This window comes from Podarcis erhardii, assembly GCF_964252035.2.
Source record: "Podarcis erhardii genome assembly, chromosome: 16".
NCBI classification, from domain to species: Eukaryota; Metazoa; Chordata; class Lepidosauria; order Squamata; family Lacertidae; genus Podarcis; species Podarcis erhardii.
The window spans coordinates 17,971,703-17,994,466 of record NC_138514.1 but is presented as its reverse complement, the minus strand read 5'-3'; the positions used below and the strand labels follow the sequence as shown (position 1 = coordinate 17,994,466).

General features: G+C 41.6%; 1 protein-coding gene across 1 annotated transcript in view; it reads right to left on the bottom strand.

Annotated features, from left to right (window-relative positions):
* Positions 1 to 22,764, bottom strand: part of CBL (Cbl proto-oncogene) — a 48,173-nt gene that overhangs the window by 17,434 nt on the left and 7,975 nt on the right. Inside the window, exons 2-5 of the mRNA XM_081843091.1 lie at positions 19,637 to 19,884; positions 2,837 to 2,983; positions 1,593 to 1,749; positions 756 to 877 (exon numbers count right to left, since the gene is read on the bottom strand). Of these exons, the coding sequence (XP_081699217.1) occupies positions 756 to 877; positions 1,593 to 1,749; positions 2,837 to 2,983; positions 19,637 to 19,884 (674 nt within the window). The remainder of the gene's footprint in view (positions 1 to 755; positions 878 to 1,592; positions 1,750 to 2,836; positions 2,984 to 19,636; positions 19,885 to 22,764) is intronic.

Below are 22,764 nucleotides of genomic sequence, written 5' to 3'. Positions count from 1 at the left end.
GTAAATTAGTTTTACATTATATAGCAGCTTTCCATTTCTGAGGAAATACCTAGAAGGCAGCTCTTCGGCAATGTAAAGCAATAATCTCTTTCCCAGAAAGAGATATATTTGCAGGATTTTAGGCCTGAAGAGCACGTCAAGACTTGCAGCCAGTGTGTTCTAGTCCCTTGGCCAGGTCCAAAGCTACCACGTGGGCTCAGGATATTTTTCCGGACTTCCAGGAGGTTAGACACTTCCTGCACAACTCCTTCACCCACCCCTGGCTTGCCGACAAGAGAGGTGGAGTAGAGACTTGAAGAGACTTGCAAGCGCTGGATTTTGCTTTGGACTACACAACACAGAAGTGATGACTTGGCGGTACATCACTGCCCTAAATGAGCTTTGGGATTTGTTACTCAAGGTGGAGAGCACGCCACACATGCACACACAACCTGTTATTTGTAAAACTACCCACACCATCAGTGACAGACCTTAAACCCTGTCCTTATTTCTCAAAAATGAAGAGCTTTCCCCACACCTCTTAAAACAACCTGCTCTGCAGCCCTATTATTTTTACTGCTGAAGTTTAGGGAGACCAATGGGTTAATGCTAAAACCCTTTATGTCTTGCCTTAAGCTTAGATCTCTGGCAGCAATGCCACAGTGCCTTCCAGCGGCCCTGAGTCATGTCAACCTTCCTTTGACAAGAGTGCAGTGTGCAGTAGACAGTAGGATAACAAGAGGCTTCAGAATGGGATGCTGCCTTCAAGAACTCACCTGCCAGGTTTGTGGATGAACTTCTGAAGCCGTGCTTTGACCTCATCATACGTCAGGAATGCCATGTAACCAGGGTGAGTCACTGCAAGGCTATTCCAGTTCCTGAGCAAAGATGACCATGGCTGAAGGAGAAGAATGCCAACAAAATAGCTTTGCCATTTCAATAGGAAAATCGGCCGTCCAATTCCACCCCCCTCTCCCACTTCCAACCCAAGATAAACGTAAACACTTTGCTTAATCAGACTAGGCCTCTTCTGCTATTTCTCAGGCAGCCAGATTACCCAGGTTTATTAAATAATAACTATAATTGTTATTGTTAACCACTCATCTGGCTGGGTATAACTTATGTTCAATGGGACTTACTCCCAAGTAAGCATCCAGTGGATTTAAAACTGTGGCACACAATCTTGTAGGATTCTGCAAGATGAATGTTACAATCCTGCTCTCAGTTATCTGATCAACCATCCTGTAGAATGGGCTGCTTAATATTCCAATCAGAGAACAGAGGCTGGAAGCTAATGAAGCTTAATATGAAGTGTGTGATTAAACTGTGATTTGAATTCTCAATGAATCCCAACCTTCTGTACTGACACAGAACAAAGTCGGCTGATGCAAGGGAGCTTTCCTGTCAAAGTTGCTGCAATGAACAGTCCCCTTGTGCCAAAAATGATCCTCCTATTTCCAGAAGTCAGAAATGGCGATGGCAGGTCAACAGATCTAGCTCACTACTAACACAAGAGATAACAACACCATAAGCGTACTATAGACTAAGGGAAGCTTGTCAATTGTGAAGCTTCACCTGGGTTTAAGAAAGCCATTCCCTTTTGTTTTACTTACCTGAAAGAGGCGGGTAAAGATATCAAATTCAAACACTGAAATGTAATCATTGCATGTCAAATCAATAGTAGATTTCAGTGCCATTGCCTCTAGCCCTGAACTTATAGGATGCACTTCATGTAAGGCCTGACGGAAGGTCTTCCATGGAACAATGGTCCTGGAAGTGGGAGAAAAGGAAGACCTCAGAAACTCCCTAACTCCATATGCATATAGATTCACAGCCACAACGGAAGGGAGGAATGTAAAACGCACACAACAGGATGCCAAGAACAAGACATTTTGCGTAAGAGAAATGATTCACGCTAAAGGACAAATGGACAGCATCATTTCTAATTTTGAAGCTGTTCAGTTAACTGATGGAAGTGGCGTCTGAAGCACTTATATTTGTGTAGTTGCAAGAGAAAAAGATGCAACACAATCTCTGTCTAAACAAGGTCTCTCATGTAAACCAGTTTAATTAGCGGCTTTCTGATGTTAAGCTAGTGGCAAGTTAACTGCAGGGAGGAAGGAGGGAAGCCAATCTATGAGCAAGCATCTTGCTAACCAGCACTTTCCAAGTACCTTTCAGGAGACTGGCAATGCATATTTCATAAACAGACACTCTATTAGAAATGAATGTATGGCCCTGCCTCCCCCGCCTCCCCCACCCCCCGTCCAACGACACTTAAATTAATCTCTGCAGACAACCATCTAGAGTTATGACAGTCTTCATCCCTGCATCCAAGGGACATGTTAATTCCCATTCTGCCTAAAGCAGATACGAAAAGACTAATTCAGTGGTACTGTGTCTTACAGAACTAGTAAGAAGTCATGCAATGCCTGGTTCATTTGAGTGATGGGCCTATTTTGCAACTATTCATCATTGTCTTCTGTTCCGTTAAGTGTCACCCTTACATCAATGCAACACTGCATAAGAGCCAGGACCAACATGCCAATGACACAGTAAGGCTGAAACAAACTCTCGGGTAGTGACCCTGTGAGTGGATAGTGGCCACAGTGGGAGCTAGGAGAAGTTCAGGTCGTTCCATCTGTTTCTGGCAGAAAGATCCCTGAAGGCGAGGATTGATAGCCACTCCCATGGAACCTCCTGTGTGGGCTCCCCCTCGCAGTTCCATCCTATGCCGTTTACAGATGCCAACACCAGCAGAAAGGTGTTTTTTGCAGCTGCTCCACGTTTACACGCCCCCATCGCCAACAGATTTGCTGGAGCCAAAGCAGAAACTTATACTGGAAAGAGTACTTACTTTTCCCCAAAAGCTTTTCTCCAGAACTCTGCTGCATCTGCCTTTGTGATCCGGAATGTGTCTCCCTGGAAGAGTCCACTTGGGAAAATGCCTTTCAGTTCTGCTAGCATATGGCTGAAGATCAGGGACAGTTTTGTAAGGTTGCGCCTGCAGGATCACAAACACAGATCTGTCTTGAAACGTGAAACAAACAGCCAGATGGGGGATAGAAAAAGGAGCAGAAAGCCGGATTTTTGAGTCACATTTTGGAATGCTTCTTCCAAGAATGATACATTTGTTGCAGTATACTGCACAGCAGTTGTGAAGCTTAGATTTACCTCTCAAGTCCCTTGCAGAAAAGTATGTTATCTACTTTTAGATATGCAATGGAAAGGTGAGAACGATTTAAGCTACACAGGAGGTTTATTACCAAGCTAGAATTCACAAGCCCTTGCTCAATGTTTCGTTGTTTTTTTGGTTACCTTTCTGTTCCATTTTCTGTTAACCTGGATCAGTTCAAGATTTCACAAGAGGAAGTTTTTATAGAGAAAGCACCTTGTGATCCCCAAATCTGAAGGTGGGGAAAGGGGGGAAAAACAAGGGCATCTGAGGTGAGAGAAAGAGGCTGGCAGAATCAGAAGCAAGGGGAATGAATGGATTGGCACGTAGGGTCCACAATGTATTCCCTTCATGTTGCAGCCAGGACCAGAATTTTGCCAGCTGACTCCTTTACAAGTAAATTCTCACCAAGTTCTAAATTCCTGCCTTGATACCTGAACACAAAAATCTGTCCCTCAAAGAGCACAATGCAACTGTTCCCTTCTGCATATACACTTTTAAAAATGGCTTTCATAGTTTGAAACTGCATATATAAAATAAATCTTTACAATAAAATTAAGGGCTCAAAGAGGGAAGTCTTGGTTCATGGCCAAGGTTTTTATTTTTTTTACACCAGGCAGTTTTTCTAAAGAAAAATAAAACTAAAATGCCCCAGAGAAACATGAGGCTTGCTTCCCTTTGCAATGTTTAAAACACACAGAAAACTGCAATATGCAAAGACTGGTTCTTGCAAATTTAAGGAGAGTTCCCACTTTTTAAAATGGAACAACGATAGGAAGACAACTGGAGTCAGCAGCAGCTGAAGGGACATTGCCGCTGCCCCGTGTCTATCACTGATCTTCAGTGCAGCAGAAGGGGTCTTTCCCTCCCCAACATGCCTAATCTGTTACACCAGACTTCAGCTCACTTCGAATCATATGAGACAGTTTTTTTCTTAAAGCCGTTAACTCTTTCGTTATCTTTTTCTGTATCAAAAAGTGAGACAAGGTCAACTAAGTTGCACTGTGTTTTTAACCGATTAGTGCTACATGGGCTGCTAGGAATGTATATTCTACTTTTATAAGGGGGGGGGGCAGGGCTCAAACTTGTACTGTGTAACTCCTAAATTTGCACCCGTTGTCATTATTCACCTAATACTTTTTTGGTGGTGGTTGTTTTTAAAACATCTACTACGTTCTTTCAAGGATTACACACACAAAAACTGATGCTGTTTACGACTATTTTCCAGATGTGCAGCTTTGCAAGAGAGAGTTCCCACTCTCTAAATCTAGAATTTTTAAAAATGCCGATCACTACTCACTTCCTCCAAACAAGAAGGTGTTTGTGAATGTTACAAAACAAGAGCAACCATAAGCGACCTTACAAAGCAATCCTAAATATAGGAAGCTGGCATAAATTAAGCCTATTCCAAATTCTGTTCAGGAGGCTCCTGGCTGCCGGCTGAGATGGCCCAAACCAAGAAAAGAGGAAACAGGCCCTTAAAATAAAGTTTCACTTACAACACTCTTTTTGCCCGCATAGGTTCTGCCAGGTTGCCACATTACGTAACTGAGCTGAAAAAAGTTTGGAATAGGTGCAAGTCTCTCCTTGCTCCATCCCTGCCACACCGCAGGAAAGCCCCTTTTGAGGGACTTACACCAGTGTAAACTCTGCTAACTTAAGTTCCACTGGCTGAGCCAGCATAGCCCTGTCTCAGTCAGGCTGAGGGAATTTTGCTGGAATATGCACTGCGGCGCCAGGTTGAGGGAGTTACACCAGTGTAGCACCAGCTAAGCCCAGCCTGAGGTCTGCCTATTCCAAACTTGTTCATCTTGGCAGATCCTGGTAGTATGCGTTGATTATGTTAGCAGTGTTCAGATAATCTATTGAGCATGCTAGAAGAAGTTAACGAGGCCAAGCCCAATTTCTTAACAAAAGTACAAACGAGTACTTCATTCTCAACTATTCACCTTTAATTTATGCTGCCCTAAACATTTTTATGTTGGCATTACACCTTAAATAGACACCCAGGTGGCTAACAAAACAAGGAGACAAGAGCAATCACTTAAAAATAGTACAAAAGCCAACCATTTGCAGCATCAGGCAGCTCCCCACTGATTTCTTTCCTTACAAAAACTAGTCAAATCCAGATTTTTAAGACTGGGCTGTACTGGAATTCTTGAGACAGGTACACTGGCAGATTTTCCAGATGAACTGAAGCTTGTGACAAGAGAGTCAAGACCCATGGTTGAAGCGTGGAATTAAGTGAGGAGGAAACCTTTTCTAAGGGCTCATGAACCACTGGAACCCAGGCCTCTCTTCACCAGCCTTATTTGTGCACATCTTGACTGGATCAATGCACTAACCCTCACCACATCAAAATCTGCTCTAACACGGCAGCTGTGTGCACTATGTCTGCCCATCCATTTCTTGGGCCGAGAATACAATACTGGAGTGAATGGGAGAGCCACCCTCCTATTTTATTCTTTTTAGCTTCCTTTAGAATGGCACTCATTTGAGTCATTAAAGGGAAAACGACAGATCCTCCTCCCCTCCATATCTTGCTCAAGTGAGAATGTGCACTCAAGTCAACTATTGTGGCACCACAACTTTATTTTAAATACTCAAACACAACAGCTTTGCAAAGTTGTACATATCCAACTCACTGGCAGCTTCTTTAAAGTCTGAATAGGAAAACGTGATCTCTTGCCTCACTGGACTTTGCCAATGGAAAATGTTTTTCCAGGAAACTGAAGTTATAACTGAGCAACACAATTAGCCAAGCTAACTTTTTAACAGCTGCGCTCAGGTGCTTAAGCAGCATAAATTTAAAGACTATTTGCAAGTATAAATGAGGACATAAAATTACAACGTTCACAAGCCTGAGGGGAAAGCTAAAACCCTGAATGACTATTTTATGTGCCTGTGGTTGGCAGGCAGGGCATGAACACATTTGCAAAGGGAACCATTCAGGGCTTGAGATCCAGAATCCACCTGGCAATGAACGAGAGCTGTGGCTTAACTGGGAATATAGCACGCTTGAAAGAAAACAAAAACCCACATCGTTTAATTTTACACATGAAAGTCGGTTAACAAGGTAAACACCATTTGCTCTCCTTCAAGCCATCAGGTGATACACAGGAAGGACACAGAAACTTCAGACCAGCACCTGCTCCTGAAAAGCAACCATTAAAACCACTTCTGTTTCACTTAGAAGAGATCAAGCAACAGTCATCCAAAATGGTAGCATGGTGGTGGGAACACAGACTTGCTAGTAAACACTAGGAGCATCTGGTTACTCAAGTCTTATCTTGCAATTTTGGGTAGATCTGGCACAATGTGTGGAAGACCACTGAAAGCAGAAGTTCCCAGCTCTCCCAAGTGACTCACACCTGCCACTTTAGTTAGACACCATCCCATGAATGAAGCTTTACAAATGTGCCTGCTTACTAGTTAAGAGTTATTATTTACTAAACTTGCTCTTACTGTATGTTTAATAATGCATTTTACTGTTTAGGTTCATATGCTACATTTCTATCCTGAAAGTTGTTACTACTACTACCACCACCACCACCAACAACAACAACAACAACACTCTAATGGAATTTCCTCACTTTGAAACAATACCAAATTTGGCCTGATTAATCAGAGGGTCTGACTTAAAATTGTTACTTTAGTTTCTGGAAAAGAAAAGAAAGAACAACTGATCTGGCATCAGCCACCATAATGACAGCAGCAGCAACAAGTTTGTGGCAGAATTTAATTTGTAAAGATGTTTTTAAGGAAAATCCTGCTTGCAAAGGCATCAGATGCAACAGCATATGGAAGAAGCGCTCAGCACATGCCAGGCATCATTATGCATATTCTACTAAGAAACATTTGTCTAGAATTAATGGTGTGTTGGATGTTGTGGCCACAGCTGTAGCCCAGAAACAGCCATTCTTTGGCATATATTGTCGTTTACCAACATTTAACAAGAGCCTCTGTATTTAAATCTACTGTAACACAGGGCTGTGTTAAATGTTTTTCTGTTTCATTTCCATTGTCAGGTTAAAAGCAGTGCTTTCAGGGGACAGAAGTCCTTCCTGAAAGAAGTGTTAATTGTAAGTTAGTTTCCCTTTTTACAAACCTGTGCACCAATATTATTTCTCCCATCTGCTTTCTGCTTAACAATTCTCCATTTTCTTCTTACTACATCCTCTTCTGGGATCAGTCACACGGGCAACTCCAGCCAATCAGGGATCGTGTCATGTCACTATGCAGCCAATCAGATTTGGCTAAGTGATAACCTTGCTAAAAGCAAATAAAGAATTGAGAGCAAGACCAATGTTTCCTGAACAGGCAATCACTTTGAACACTGATATAGCTGTTGAAAAATTAATTGCTTAGCGATGGGACAAGTCCTTTTAATTCAATCCTACTATTAAGTGAGTTTCTCAGAACTTAAGAAACTGGAGATGGGATCACCTTTCCACTCCAGCTTTACAGCCTCCAGTTTCACAAAACATAAGCATCCACAACCTCTTGTAGTCAAAGTAGTTCAATCAGATAACAGATTTAAAAATTAGACAAGCCATGCAAGATCCAATTTTGAAGACCCTGAACGGATATTGTCCTCGGCTCTCTCCCTCCCCTGTGCTGTGGTTGTACTACTTCCTTCCCCCCTTCATTACTGTTTTGGCTCCATATGTCTTGCAGGAAGTCAACAGGTCAACCAAGTACTTCCAATCCTGCCGAAACCTTCACAGCAGCCTCTCAATGGGCCCCCACTTCCCCCAGTTCAGCTTTCTGAACCTGCTCCCCTCTGACCTGCAGTAGGCTGTTCCTTTCCTGTTTCCTGTTTGCTGGATAAAAGCATTCTTCCACAGTAAGCGTTTGTCTTGCAGAAGACAGCAAACCACATTTTAACCCCTTATGACTTTCTTCGCATCAGTAAGATAATCAGACAATTCCACATGCCCAACCAGTACCTGCTGAACTTGGCAAAACCCCTACTGGGGTCCCTAGAATGATTTCATCTTACTCTCAGAACTAAGAGCAAACCAACAAAACTAGTATAATTCATATTCACTAGAAAGTCTGGCTTATGCTGCTACCCATTAGCACAAGACTGACTTTTGATACCTTAAACAAAATTAAGCACCAACCCAACAACTACAGTAAAAGCAAGCAGAGGGTAAATGTGGAATTTAGCACTGGGAACAGGATTCAGCATTCTTTGAATCTCGGGTTTCATTTTTGGGGGGAAGGATACGAACAGGCTTAGAAGCACAGGAGTACTGGGAAACTCCCAGTGACCATTTGAGGTGGGAGAAAACTTGATTCCGTTTTCATTTTCATACCTACATAGTATCATCAATTCACCCTTCCCAAACAAAAACACAGAGGATTCTTCGAAATTTGCACTTCTTAGAATTTTGTGATTTAATTCTCCAGCCAATGAGAATGCATTTAATTCCCTATCAGTGAATACAATGGGAAAAACTGTACTACATCAGAGGAGATGCTAACAGAAATGTGTATGCTTGGCAAAACTGTATCCAAAAATTCATATATTAGGAGATATGCACATATGAATTTTGTGCAACTTTTAAAATTTGCAAATTGATGAGGAAATGGAGCAAACTGAAGGTTGGAAAAATGAGGAACTGAGAGAAACCAAAACTGACAGATTCATCCATCCCTTGTGATCAGTAACTTGTGCTTTAATGACCTGCATATCATACTTCATTTCTATGGCAGAAGTAAAAGTATGCAAATGAAAAGTGAAAATTTGCATAATTTGCATAATTTATTCAACCTACAAAATCCACCCCTTCTGGGCATATAGCTATTTTAAGCAGGAAGTATATAAATTCCAATATAAAAATAAGCTACATACCACACAGATAATTAGAGAGTCCAAAATAAGGTTCTTTATTGTCTACGCATCACTTCCTGATACAGGTTTCTATAATTAATTAGATTTATGATGGTCAGAATCCTACAGTGTTGCTTTAAGCATGCAGAGAAGAGTTAATACACTTTGCACATTTAGCAGAAGCTCCAGCAGGGAGCTCATTTTACACGTAGCAATTTTCAAACTAACGTTAGAATTAAGCATGTAATTACTGTTCTAGTCTTGGCCCTAAAATAATGTACTTACAATTTCTTATAATTAGAAAATTCTAGCCAAAAATGTGAATGGTAATGTAATTAAGCAGAAAAACAGTTTGGAGACATATTGATCCTACAATTGACAAGTCTGCAGAAAGGTTACAAGAAGTACACCATCCATTTCCTCTATGCACACTTAGTAAGAAGAAATACTGGGAATGCCTAATTTTCTACAACCCTAATTTTATGAATAGATTTAAAGGCACGAGACTCCTGGAAATACAAATATCCCCTATAAAAATAACAACCCTGCTTCCTTATTTACATTTTGTGAGGAAGACTAAAAATGTACCTAGGGACACCTTGTGCAAGCAAGTTGTTCTCTTCAAGCACTGTTTATTCAAAATGTCTAACATTAAAACTGATGGTGGAAAAATCAGAATGTTTCTCCCTTAGAAGATACATATTCTCATTAGAGAACTGCTCTATTACTATATTAACTTTTAACAAGCATATTGCTTTTCTTAAGTAACTCAGATGTTCTGTATCAGGGAAGCTTTCTTCACAGGTTGATGAAGGGAAGATACAAGATGTTTGCAAGTTAAAACCAACTTGTTCCAACTGAGGAAGAAAACGTATTTTACATCTTACTAGAAAGATTATGGGTCCCTCAAAGTGAGGCACGAGGAACTAGAGGGCTGCTATAAAACTTCATGGGGAAGGCCTGACTGGCTGCGATGGTGGGGGGCTGGGGGAGCTGGTTTGGTTGGACTCTCAATGTTGGTGGTTGGACTCTCCTCCCCCTTTTCTGGCAGCTAAAACCAACTTTTCCCAAAAGAGGGCAATAACATATTTTACATCTTACTAGGAAGGCTTGGAGTCTCTCAAAGTGCACATCTCAGGCCTACTAGAATCAATGAAAGCAAAGAGGTTGATAATTATACTAAGACAAGGCAGTGTAGCCATAGCTGTATAGAAATGAGGAGTCCAGAACTGCAGATTGGTTGTCCAGAATCAGTCAAGTTAACTATCATAGTCCTCCCAATTCCCACCTCTGTGTTTTTCCCATCATAACAACTTCTGGCTGAATCTAACAACAACAACAAAAAACACACCTTTAGTTGCAGGGAGAAGAAATGGAAGCCAAATATTGCATTCTCAAGCACTTAAAAAACACAATGCACAAATAATGCTACATATTTATAACTTTGGATAAAGAGAAGCATGCACCTCAAGGTAAGAACAGTTACTCTCAGAAAGCACCCTTATACTTCTCTGGGTGCTGTAAATAGTGCTAACATGTGATGTTTCCTCACAATGTCATGTGCTTACTCTCACTGCATCAGTAGCTTAAAGACAGACTGGTACAGTAAACATGGTCCAAAGGTTTAGGTCTGCCTTTGGAAAGAAAACTCGTCTATGCAGAAAAATTAGATTATATGGATATTAGGTCTCATGACAAAGAAGCATTTCAAGAGTCAATTCAGCGAGCTTTGCTCCCAAATGTTCACTGGAGACTTCCCTAACAAATGCCACACACTCATCAAGAAACAGAATAGGCTTAGTTTCAGCTGTTCTGTAAAACAAGGCTAGTATTTCACTTCAGAGACGCCCTTAGTCCCCAGACCTTTAGTGGGTGTTGTGTTTGCTTGTTTTTGCACTAGAAGGTTGCAGTAATTTCTGAGTACAGTGATACCTCGGTTTTCGAACGTAATCCGTTCCAGAAGACCGTTTGAGTTCTGAAACATTCGAAAACCGAAAACTCAATGGCTGACAGCTAGGCCTCAGGATCTTGCACTCAGTGGAAGATGCATGGCATGTTCGACTTCCAAGGCGTATTTGAAAACTGAAGCATTTACTTCTGGGTTTACGGCGTTTGAAAACCAAAATGTTCGTCAATGGAGACGTTCGAAAACCAAAGTATCACTGTACTGATTCTACTCTAACACAGGAGCAAATGAGTATCAAAACTCAGAGCCAAAAGTGACTGCATGCACATGCACATGGGGGGTTGTGCAGGAAATGCACTCTATATGGGGCTGCTCTGGAAAAAACTTCACATGCTTCTTCTGGTACAGAAGGCAGCAACCCATCTCCCCAAAGAAATGGACCACCACCAAAGCACACTGCTCTGATGTCTCTATTCACTCTCTTTTCTCTGGGCACATTTAATAATAATAATAATAATAATAATAATAATAATAATAATAATAATGTATTATTTATCCCCCGCCCATCTGGCTGGGTTTCCCCAGCCACTCTGGGCAGCTCCCAACCGAATATTAAAAACAGCATTTTAAGATTCTTGTACTAACCCATAAAGCCCTGAAGGGCTTAGGCCAAACATTCTGTAGCAACCACGTCCTCTTGTTACAAGCTCATACATTTTATTCTCCTTTGAGGGGAAGAGGTGGCATGGCAGTGCTTCGGATACCACCCTAAGTGGGATGGGTTAAGTTACAGACCTAACTTACAAAAATGTAAATGAAAAGCAATTAGTTGGAGCTTCTTATTTTCTTGTTATCCTGAGCCACTGCTGCAACTGTGTCTTTGCCATTTTGTTCTCTCTAAAGTCATTAAAGCTCATGTTCAAACAAATGTATGGAGCTTTGGGGCGGGGGGAAGCACTAAAAGAATATCTCTGGCCTCACGAAAGAGCCCAAATGCTGCATGTAGGCCATGTGTTTTCCACCTCTGATCTAACATGTCAGACCCCACTGAGGCCGATGAATGATTGCACCGAGTCCCTGTAACAGGACGATATTCCATATAAGCAACAACTGCCCTGCTGCTATTAGTTTTTACTCTGACCCTTGCAAAGAAGTGCTGAATAGTCATGCTTAAACATCCTATGTCAACATTTATAAGATTTGTGCAGCTTCAGAGCCTTTCACAGAGTAATCAGTTTTTAAAAATAGATATACAACGGAACTACTTTCAAGTAAACTTTCAACAAAGGAAGTGATTGAAATTCCACTTCACTCTCACTGATAGAAGCATAAGTCACCTTCCAGAGAACTGCAGGGCAAACTGATATACAAAATGAAGTGCCCACTGTCTTTTGCTTAGTAGGAGACTCATCCAGACAGATTTTAGAGCCATCAAATTACATGTCCATCATGCCAGTCTGCAGCCAGTCAGCTAGCATTGCATTGATTCTGCGGAATGATTCGCCAAGGAACCAGCATGAAACAGGAAGTCGACATAATTAGATGCTGTAAACCCACTATCAGAAAAAATCAACAGTTGAGCTGGACACAGCCTCTAACATTTTTACCTTAAAAGTCTTTGTGGAGCCCTTCAGTGGTTCAACTGCAAATATTTTATTTTATTTTTCTAATTTTTAAGAAATAAGAAGCTGGCACTAGAAAAAACATAGAAAGGTACTAGGTAAGCCTCTTTGGAGCAGCTATTCCAAAGCTAAGATCCCACTACCAAAAACTATCCCTAGTAGACATTCACTTCATTTCCCTGGGTGGGGCACCAGGAGCAGGTCCTCTAAATGGGACCTTAAAGTTCAGTTAGAAAGGAAAGAGAGTATTTTTTTTATGTAACCTGATCTCAAGCCATTAAGACAGAGGTAGGGAACCATTAGCCCTCCTGATGTTGCTTGACTCCAACTCCCACAAGTTCCATGGCCAGGGATGATGGGAGTTGTAGTCCAACAACACCTGGAGGGTCAAAGTTTCCTCACCTGTGTGTTAAGCACTTGAAAGATTAAGACTAGAGTTTTAAAACTAAGTGCCAGAATGAGAGCCAGCACAGAAGACACTTGCATAATTTGGTTGAAAGACCCAGCCCCAGTTATTAATCTTGTGGCCCTGTTTTGGACCTACTGTAGTTTCCAGACCGTTTTTAAAGGCAAGCCCACATACAACGTATTGCAGTAATAGAGTCCTTACAACAACTTAGTAAAGTTAATCAATATTATCCCCTACGTTACAAATGGGGAGGAGCAAGGCTGAGAGAGAGTGGCTTGCCCTAAGGCCATCACATCAGTTCATGGCAGAAACTAAATTCAAACCAGGACCTTTCCTGATCTATCGCTCAGTTTCCTGGTCACTAATGCCAATTAATGATTAATCATCATAATCATATTAGTTGTATAACTGATTATGAGTTCTGTTATTGGATGGCAGCTGCAGCTATTTAACACACAAAGCATGCTGGAATTTGCCTAGTTACATTTGGATCCTGTTTCAAGTTCACTGGTCTGACATAAAGCAATTGTGCAATCTTTCAACGCCACATCTCCTTAGTGCCTTTCTATCAGACACCAAGATTTAATACAAAAGGCTACAATCTATATTAAATTATACTTCCAGCAAAGCAAAACAAGATTATGGGTTTTCTAATCATTTGAAACTGTTTGGAAATGCATGAAGCATTAAGTGCTAAAATGAGATTTCTGAGGAGAATATTTTAATGAGGAAACATCAAAATAAACAGCACTGCAAAACCTGAAATTGTTAATTCATTGAGATGAGGTTCTGATAACAGATGCAAACCAGAATTTGAGACTCTCTTATTCAAATTCTCACATATCCAAACCTAGTTATGCAGGGAAAAGCAGCTTCTGGATTGGGATCAGTATATTCACACTTGTTACCGTATATATATCAACATTAGAATTACCTTGATATGGGATTCCTATGGGAAAAAATGGAAAGGGGAAAGTGGCTTCCACCACTAGCACTAATGTAGATGAAGGTAGACATGTTCAGCACCAAGGACTGTACCATAGACTAGAAGTTGTTACCCTCATAAATGCATACTTTGAGTAATCCCTTTAATGACTATTGGAAATTGTGGTGAGCTGAATTTGAGATCCTTTTTACTTGCATGCATTGCTATTTTACCACATTTTCAAACTTTCCATGAAACCACTAGGACTCAGAAGTTTCGAAATGAAAGCTTGGGGTCCCAGGATTTGTTACAGGAACTTGGGTGTGTTTGCCCATCCCAGTGGACCTAATTAAAGATCAACATCTAAGCACATTTTCTTCATGGCAATGGGGTCTCTTTAGGCAGCAAGCAGTTCATGTTCTTATGTAGCAACCTGGCAGTCAAGACTCTTTTTTTTTATAGGCAGCTTTTGAATTTTCTCTAAGATACTCTAATTGAAATGCAGAAGTAGGCTTCACAAGTTTTCCACATTCTGAAGTGCAAGTTTCATTCGAAGGAAGTGACAGGGGACTCTTTCACAACAGGCTTTGATAGGCTGCCTCAACAATGCGTTCTAGTGTTTTCCTAACACAGCTTCTCACTTTAAGAGACCAAATTATCAGTACAGAATTTGTTTTAGTACTTTGGGGGCTTTAGTGCTTTATAAGCAGTTTATAACTATAGCCAGTTTGATTTCAAAATCAACATTTCAAAAAACAAACCTCTTAGTAGTATCAGTTTCCTTCCTGGGTAAGGCTGCGCACAATTTATACACAGAAGAGATATTAAGTATCTGCAGCTTTTTCCTGTATGGATTTGTTCCTCTATGCCCTAGAGCTGATGACGAACACAAAATCTTGCTGAGACAGCAACCCCACAAGTCTGGCTGCAAGGAGAGACAACAAATGTTCCAAGCTCAACACCTTGGCTGCCATTAGAATTTTACTGCAACCTCTCTATATAGGACAGGACATTCAATTCCCATAAAGGGGAAAGGGTTGATTTAAGAATTCAGGGATATTATAACATGCTACAGAACTTAAACCACATATGTCGTCCTTGACTTCATCTTTGTCAGTCAATCAGATAATTATATATGAATTTTTGTACCTCAATTACTCTGGAGCTGACAGTGGACTAAAATGTACAGCACATCTTTTGAGGCAAGCAGTACTCAAATATGACTGCTTCCATGAAAGATAACAAATCCAAATGTATTCCAGAAGATAATCTGTGGCTGAAACTGGCAGCTCCATACACACCCGGGTCAATCTTGGGTTATTGCTATCCCACACACACTAGATGCCCCCCTCCATTCACTTCTCTTTTTTAAAAAAAAAATAATATTTATTCAAATTTTAAAGGTTACAAAAAGAAAAAGAAAGAAAAAGAAAAAACAGAAAAAAGACAGAAAAAAGACAGAAAAAATACAATCAGTAAAAAAAAAAAAGAACAGTTTGAACCTTTACATAGCTTTCTTTCCTTTACTTATCTCCTTGACCTCCTCACACCTCCCATTTTTGTATTCTAATTCAAATTATTGTTTCAGCAAATCCTTCCAACCTTGTTTTTATCTTAATAATATGTCTTAATATACTATAATTTTACATTCTCTCTTTCACCAATTCATTTTTACTTAATCCTTTATGTCCTTTCTGCCAAAACCACATAATTTTCTTTTTCCAACATCTTTCTAACAATCCTTAATTTTACAATATTTTTGAAGATAAACTTTAATTTTTTTCCAATCTTCTTCCACCGACTCTTCTCCTTGGTCCCGGATTCTGCCAGTCATCTCAGCCAGTTCCATGTATTCCATCACCTTCATCTGCCATTCTTCCCGGGTGGGTAGATCTTGTGTTTTCCAATGCTTTGCAATAAGTATTCTTGCTGCTGTTGTGGCGTACATAAAAAAAGTTCTATCCTCCTTTCGCACCAATTGGCCGACCATGCCCAAGAGAAAGGCCTCTGGTTTCTTCTGGAAGGTATATTTAAATACCTCTTTCATTTCATTATAGATCATCTCCCAGAAGGTCTTAATCTTTGGGCATGTCCACCAAAGGTGAAAGAATGTACCTTCGATCTCTTTACATTTCCAACATTTATTATCGGGCAAATGATAAATTTTTGCAAGCTTGACTGGTGTCAAGTGCCACCTGTAAATCATTTTCATTATATTCTCTCTTAAAGCATTACATGCCGTAAACCCCCCTCCATTCACTTCTCAGTCTTTGGCTTAGTAAGGAAGTGGGAGCTTTGAGGTTGCAGAATACCACTTAAGAATGCAGACATGGTGAATGTCGCACAGTATTAATTTGATCACAAACACAAATACAGCAACAACAAAGGATTCCTCCCACTGCCCTCCCACTGTATCTGCTCAGTGCTGTTCAAGGTGGTAAAAAACTCAATGAAACCAAGACCACAGCACCTAGCCCAGTGTGACATGCCTACATAATAGATAAAAGCCATTGGCTCATAATGATGTGAACTTTAAATAGATGTGTAAATTGGAATTGTTTTGTATGACATCTCTAAAGGCCTCTAAGCAACACACTGTTGCACGTGCGTAAGATATCAAATTTCAGCACAAGTCAACTGCCATTACCACTGAATGTCTTGACATCAGTATTATCACAGCAAGTTAACAGTAAGAGCTACGAGTCTAGAAAAACACACATGATTAACTTGCATGCATAGGAGCATGCAGAGCACCCAAGTCTGTTTTCCGTTTTAACCACAGTAGCGGATGCTTTTTGAACAGTGAATTCTGGGGCAGTGGACAAATGAGAAGTGTAACTTTCACCGTGGCAATAGTTAAGTGCTGACTTTACTGTCTAGAATCCAGAGTTTAACCTATCATCTCTCCCTCCCTCTCACACACAAAACTTCAATAGAGATCTTAAAAATAATTCACAAAGTTTTGACACACTGTTATCCACTAGAAAATTACCAGCTTTCTCTTTGGAACTGGAAGGTGTTTTTAATGATGCACTAATGTCAGGAGGTAATTTTTAGAACACAGCTTGGCCTACCAAATTGCTTTGTACATATACAGACTCTCCTCCTCCCACACACTTTCTAGCCACAATCTGCCTCAACAGGCAGCTCCTACACCTCAAACTCCTCTTCTCCTTTTGAAGCTTGTACCTCCCATAACTCTTAAAGACAGATCTAAGACTGCCCTTCTTCCTCAAAAGGGGAGGAGAGGGGAGAGGAGGGAATGCTTTTTACTTATGTCATGGGGAACTTGCCCTGAAAGGCAGCATATAAATACGGGGGGGGGGGGGGGGAGAGAATAAAATGAAAGCTTCCAATTATGACACACAAGACACATACACCCTCCCTGAGACACCTACATTAGATGATGGGTCTCATAGGCACAGAGCTGAAATGCATATTTTCTGCATTTTACCTTTGCTATGCAAACTTGCTTTACTATGGTTTGCTCTCGTTTGTCAATAATATTTGAACAGAATCAAGTTTACGTTGTACAGTAAATGCTCACACCACCCACACCAACACTCCCCCGGCCTCCTGAAGTCAGTGTTCATTACACAATCCGTAACATGCAAAACTACTCAGCAAATACACAAGGGGAAATGCAACCCTATCAGTTTGATAAACAAAACAAAATGCTGACCTGAACAGAACCACACATAATTCCAGATGCTCCTATAGTTTTGACACTGCTTATGTCTTTCAGAGATTGGTAAAGGAGCATGATTTGTCCTGGCCTTGACGCAAATGTTAAAGCTAAAACCATAAGGTAAGCATAAAGTAAGGGACAATCCCCTCCCTGCTTCTTTAGCTACATGATTGGAGCTGGGGGAATAACAGATTTCAAACAATGTGGAAACAAGCCCTTGCTCCACGCCCGCAACTTGGAGCACTCAGTGCCCAAAACCAAGCCCAGGGTTCCTCCACGCCATGAAGATTGTCTCCTCCTGTTGCTGCAATGTCAAGGTTGGGAAACAGCTTGGGGTTGGTCACACATGCTAGAGAGCACTCATCCACCATGTTGAACAAGTTGTAATAGACCCTTGTCTCAAACCACAAAGCTAAATACTTCTCTTTTCACCCCCATCCCCCTTTCCCCCAGCTTGTTAAAAATTAGCCATGAAATATCGCTGAGGAACCTGTTGGATAGCTAAGCTTAGCAATACGATTCTCATTCTGGTTTAGGACCTGGCTATTTGAAAGATCATCTACACCCATACAAACCTGCCCAGGTGTTAACATCTGCCCGAGTCCCTCCTTGCAGGCTCATCATCAGGATCCATTGACTAATGGGCAACAGAAGCCCTGTATCTTTGGAGTATGTATAATTGTTTTTTCACTCAATATTATCCGTATGATAATACCAACATACTTTACAGTGGTGCCCCGCAAGACGAACGCCTCGCAAGACGGAAAACCCGCTAGACGAAAGGGTTTTCCGTTTTGGAGGCGCTTCGCAAGACGAATTTCCCTATGGGCTTGCTTCGCAAGACGACAGCCCATACGGAAATATCCGGGACAGTGGGGAAGCGCAGCTCGTCTTCCCCGCTGTCCTCGGACCTCCTCCGAAGCCTGGCGGCGGGGCGGGGACACCTCCTCCCGCCGCCGGGCTTCGGAAGGATGCCCCGATGCCGGGCGGCGAGGCGGGAACGCCTCCCCCCGCCGCCCGGCATCGGAAGGATGCCCCGATGCTGGGCGGCGAGGCGGGAACGCCTCCCCCCGCCGCCCGGCATCGGAACGATGTCCCGAAGCCGGGCGGCGGGGCGGGAAAGTCTCCCCCCACCGCCGGGCTTCGGAAGGATGCCCCGAAGCCTGGCGGCGGGGCGGGAAAGTCTCCCCCCGCCGCCCGGCATCGGAACGATGTCCCGAAGCCGAGTGGCGGGGCGGGAACGCCTCCCCCCGCCACCCGGCTTCGGGGCGGGAAAGCCTCCCCCCGCCGCCTGGCATCGGAACGATGTCCCGAAGCCGGGCGGCAGGGCCGCGAAGCCTGGGCGCGCTGGCAACTCTCCGCAAGGAGCGCTCCCGCTGCTTGCGGAGAGGTCCGCGAAGCCTGTCCTGGACCTCTTCTGAAGGCAGGCGGGGGGCAAAAGTCTTTGTCCCCCCTGCTTGCCTTCCCAGGGGCTTTTAAATCGCCCGGACAGCGGAGAAGTCCTCCGCTGTCCCGGGCGATTTTAAAATGCCGCCCGCCAGAAGAGGTCGGGGGAAGGCGGTTTCCATAGGAACGCATTAATTGATTTTCAATGCATTCCTATGGAAAACCGTGCATCGCAAGACGAAAAACTCGCAAGACGAAGAGACTTGCGGAACGAATTAATTTCGTCTTGCGAGGCACCACTGTACTTGGTTATTGCAAAACTTGCTGATATTATGTGTAAAATACTATGAATGCTAAAGCAAAACCTTAGCCATGTATATAATATAAATTCTCCAGCACGTTAATAGGCTTGTGAGCTACATGCATCTGTCATGAATATTAACTGTATCTCCAGACCTTTTCTACTTCCACCTCCAATTCTTAATAATTACTTGAAATTATACCATCGATTTCACCAACAAGACATCACACAAAATAGCAAGCTCAACTTACAGTCAAGAACTTCCAGAGAAACATTATGTTCTGAAAGAAACCATAAGAGTTCATAAGAACCCAAGAACCACTGAAATAAGAAGAGTTTCAAGAGTGCTCTCCAACGACCCACTTGGATTTTAATACTACAAGTGATTAAGAACACAAAACGTTACCTAGGTTGGGAATTCTCCTCATACATTCTCTCTTTTCCTTCTTTAAAGAGGCTGATGGTCTGTTTTGTCTTTTTCATCAGGTTTTCCATGAACACCCTGAAGTATTCATTCTCTCCTAGAGTATCCATCTTCCCCTCATAGCGTGACAGGATGGTTCGCAGATGCTGATAAGTGTCAGGAAGCAGGTCTAGAATGTAGGGTGGACTGTTTTTTAGTGCCAACTTGGGATTCTGACACAAACGCACAACCTAGAAATAAAGAATGAACAAGGATAATGAAATGTAAGATTCTAGCTTAACTAGTGCCACCATGTTTGCAAATGCAAGAAATGGATTTACAACCAAGATGTCAACATGCTTAACTGAATTCCCAGAAACTCAATATTCATTATGAAAGCCGCAACCTATAATGTGATTCATTTTTATTTGCAAGTTACAACACTACAGGAGGTTATATTCAAACCATGCAAAATACTGAGCCTGAAACATGAGACAAGAAGTAGGTTTAAGAGGTCTATGTTATTTTCTGCTAATCTAAAAAGAATGTTTAAGCTACAATCAGAACAATATTACTGAAATTCAGTGTGAATAAAAATGGATGTTGTTAACTTAAAATATCAGATTAAAATTTAAGATTTCACTTTTTCATTGTAAATACTAACTTTATCTTTAAGATCAACTTGGTTACTATTAATCTGAATAAAAGCATGGTAACTACAGTTAATAAACTACTTCACATGAAAAACATGAGGCTGAGGTTTATGGATTTCCCCTCCACTATCATCCTCTTCCAAAGACAGGAGTTAGTTGAAAATGGAAGCAAATGATTCAGATCTCCTAGCAGCTGTGCTGGAGTGGGGAACACAGGCCAACAATGGTTCAGCAATATGTGCAACCTAGACCAATCTCTCAACTGAATCAATATCCTCTACCAGACACAGGAACTTAAGGGAGGCTTTGCTGTGTAAATGAATAATCAATCTGATCATAAACATTCTCATTCTCACCTAATAAAAATAGTTACTGAGCAAACTGAAGCAGTCTATCAGACTTTGCTTTTATCTCTCCATCATGGGCATCTCATTCTTGTTTGCTACTTAAATAGTGATGAAAGAACTACATGATACTCCTGCTCACTGCAGACTTGCTCAATCTAGTGAGCATCCAAATCAATGTATGTTATTGTGCAAAAGGTTTGTGGCTGATATGGTACACACCCAAACTTTTATGCTGATTGAGCATTTTAAAAGTTGAGATGATCAACCATAGAGTAGCCATCTATGTCAAATTCTGCAAGGTATGTGAGATTCGCCTATAAGCACTGATGGCACTTGGCACCCAAACTATCAGAAAGGAAATGGACCTGAATATATGATCAATTATTCATATTAAATGCAGCTCTAGAAGACTGACAAACACTATGCTGATCCACATCCCAAATGCAGTACTTTGTTGAGATACCGCAAATAGCTTTATAGTGGGTACAGTATTAAAATGAGCAACTTGCCCAGCTCCCCAAGTCTAAAGAATTTACTATATATTGGAACAACCAAACAGAAGACTTTATTTGGAAAATACTGGATCAGTAATCCAAGCAACCAACAGCAACGAATACCCCCAAAGAGTAAATCTTTTCCTCTCTGCAGATCGTAGATGTTTTACAAGAACAGCAGTTACCATTCTGGACAAGAGTTTCACCTGTTACTATGGATGGGTCCTATCCAGGCTCTAACTATGGGCTTGGCCCAATGCTGGCACACATCATCTTCTATCAGTTTGTTTCACAACCAGTGCATCATATCAACAACCATTCACCTTCATGAGATGTGTGTAATTCATAGCAGTACTTTTTTCTCATTAACCATTACAACCAGGATTCAACAACTGCACAAATTCTGTGCATTCACTGGAACTCTGGACTTCTTGCACAGCATCCTGCCGCACGCTTTCGCAAAATGGCATTCAAAGAAGAACCAACTCAAGTATTTTATCAACTTGTGAGCAGAGAGCAGAGCCACACCAACTAGCTCCCCGCTTGATGTTGCACACTCCAAGTAGCTCCCTGCCCAAGAATTTCTGTAAACAGCACAAATGCGTGCAAGGAGAGAACCTTTGAGTGTACAGCTGTGTACAAGTGATGTCCTTCTTGGGGTTCATGGGATTGGCAAGCCCAAAAAATTAGGGCTTCCAGACTATGGGAAAGGCTCTACGTACACAGCTGCAGGTGTGAAAGCTCAACTCTGCAGATGTTTTCAATAACTGTATGAATGTCATGGCTACACAGTGTGAAATCCTGGGGTGAGGCTACTTAGCATGGCCCGACTCCCATGCTGCTATAATTCATGAGTTATTCTTCTGAAAGAGCTTCTGAAATCGTGAGGAGTTTCCAAATCAGTTTATGGTGCAGCATGGAAGTCTGTTATTTAAAGTGGGGAACCTGCCCCACATCCCCAAATGTTGAGTGTGGCACTTACTACAAGAACTTCATGTTGAATACCAACACTTTTTTTCTTTTTCTTTCTTTTTGTTTTAAAGCACTGCTAAAATGGAAGTGAAAACTTCCAAACTGCTCCTCATCACCATGCTGGAAGAGATAGACAAAAGCAAAGGGGAGCCCAAAGTTCCCTGCAGCTTGTTCAATCAATCAATCAATCAATCAATCCTAAGCTAAGCCTCAGCATTATGTCTGAACCAGACCAGAATGTATGACTTGATCCTCCTTTGAACAAAACAAAACAAAAACCTGTCTTCAACTTAGCTCCCTTCGTGTGCCCTTGCAGAACACAACTACTGCCAGATGCAATGTTTCACAGCTCTGGGAAATCAGCAGCATACCAGCAAATTAGCACACACTGCATTCATTCTCCCTCTTTGGCTCCTTAGCTGTCTTTTGAAGCCATTTGTTCCTTGGCCATAGTCTGCTAACTCTTCACATCAAGTGTGAACATATTTAAAAGAAGCAATTATGGTGTAGGCAAGTACTTTGTGACCATTTCAAGGGGTTTTCCCATGATTATTTGTGAGAATTTATCCTACCTTCCCCCAAATGTCCAAGGAAGGCTTTTAATTGTTCAGCAGGAAGGAAAAGTAACAAATATAGTGGGCTAGATTCCAGCTGAAAATAATAAG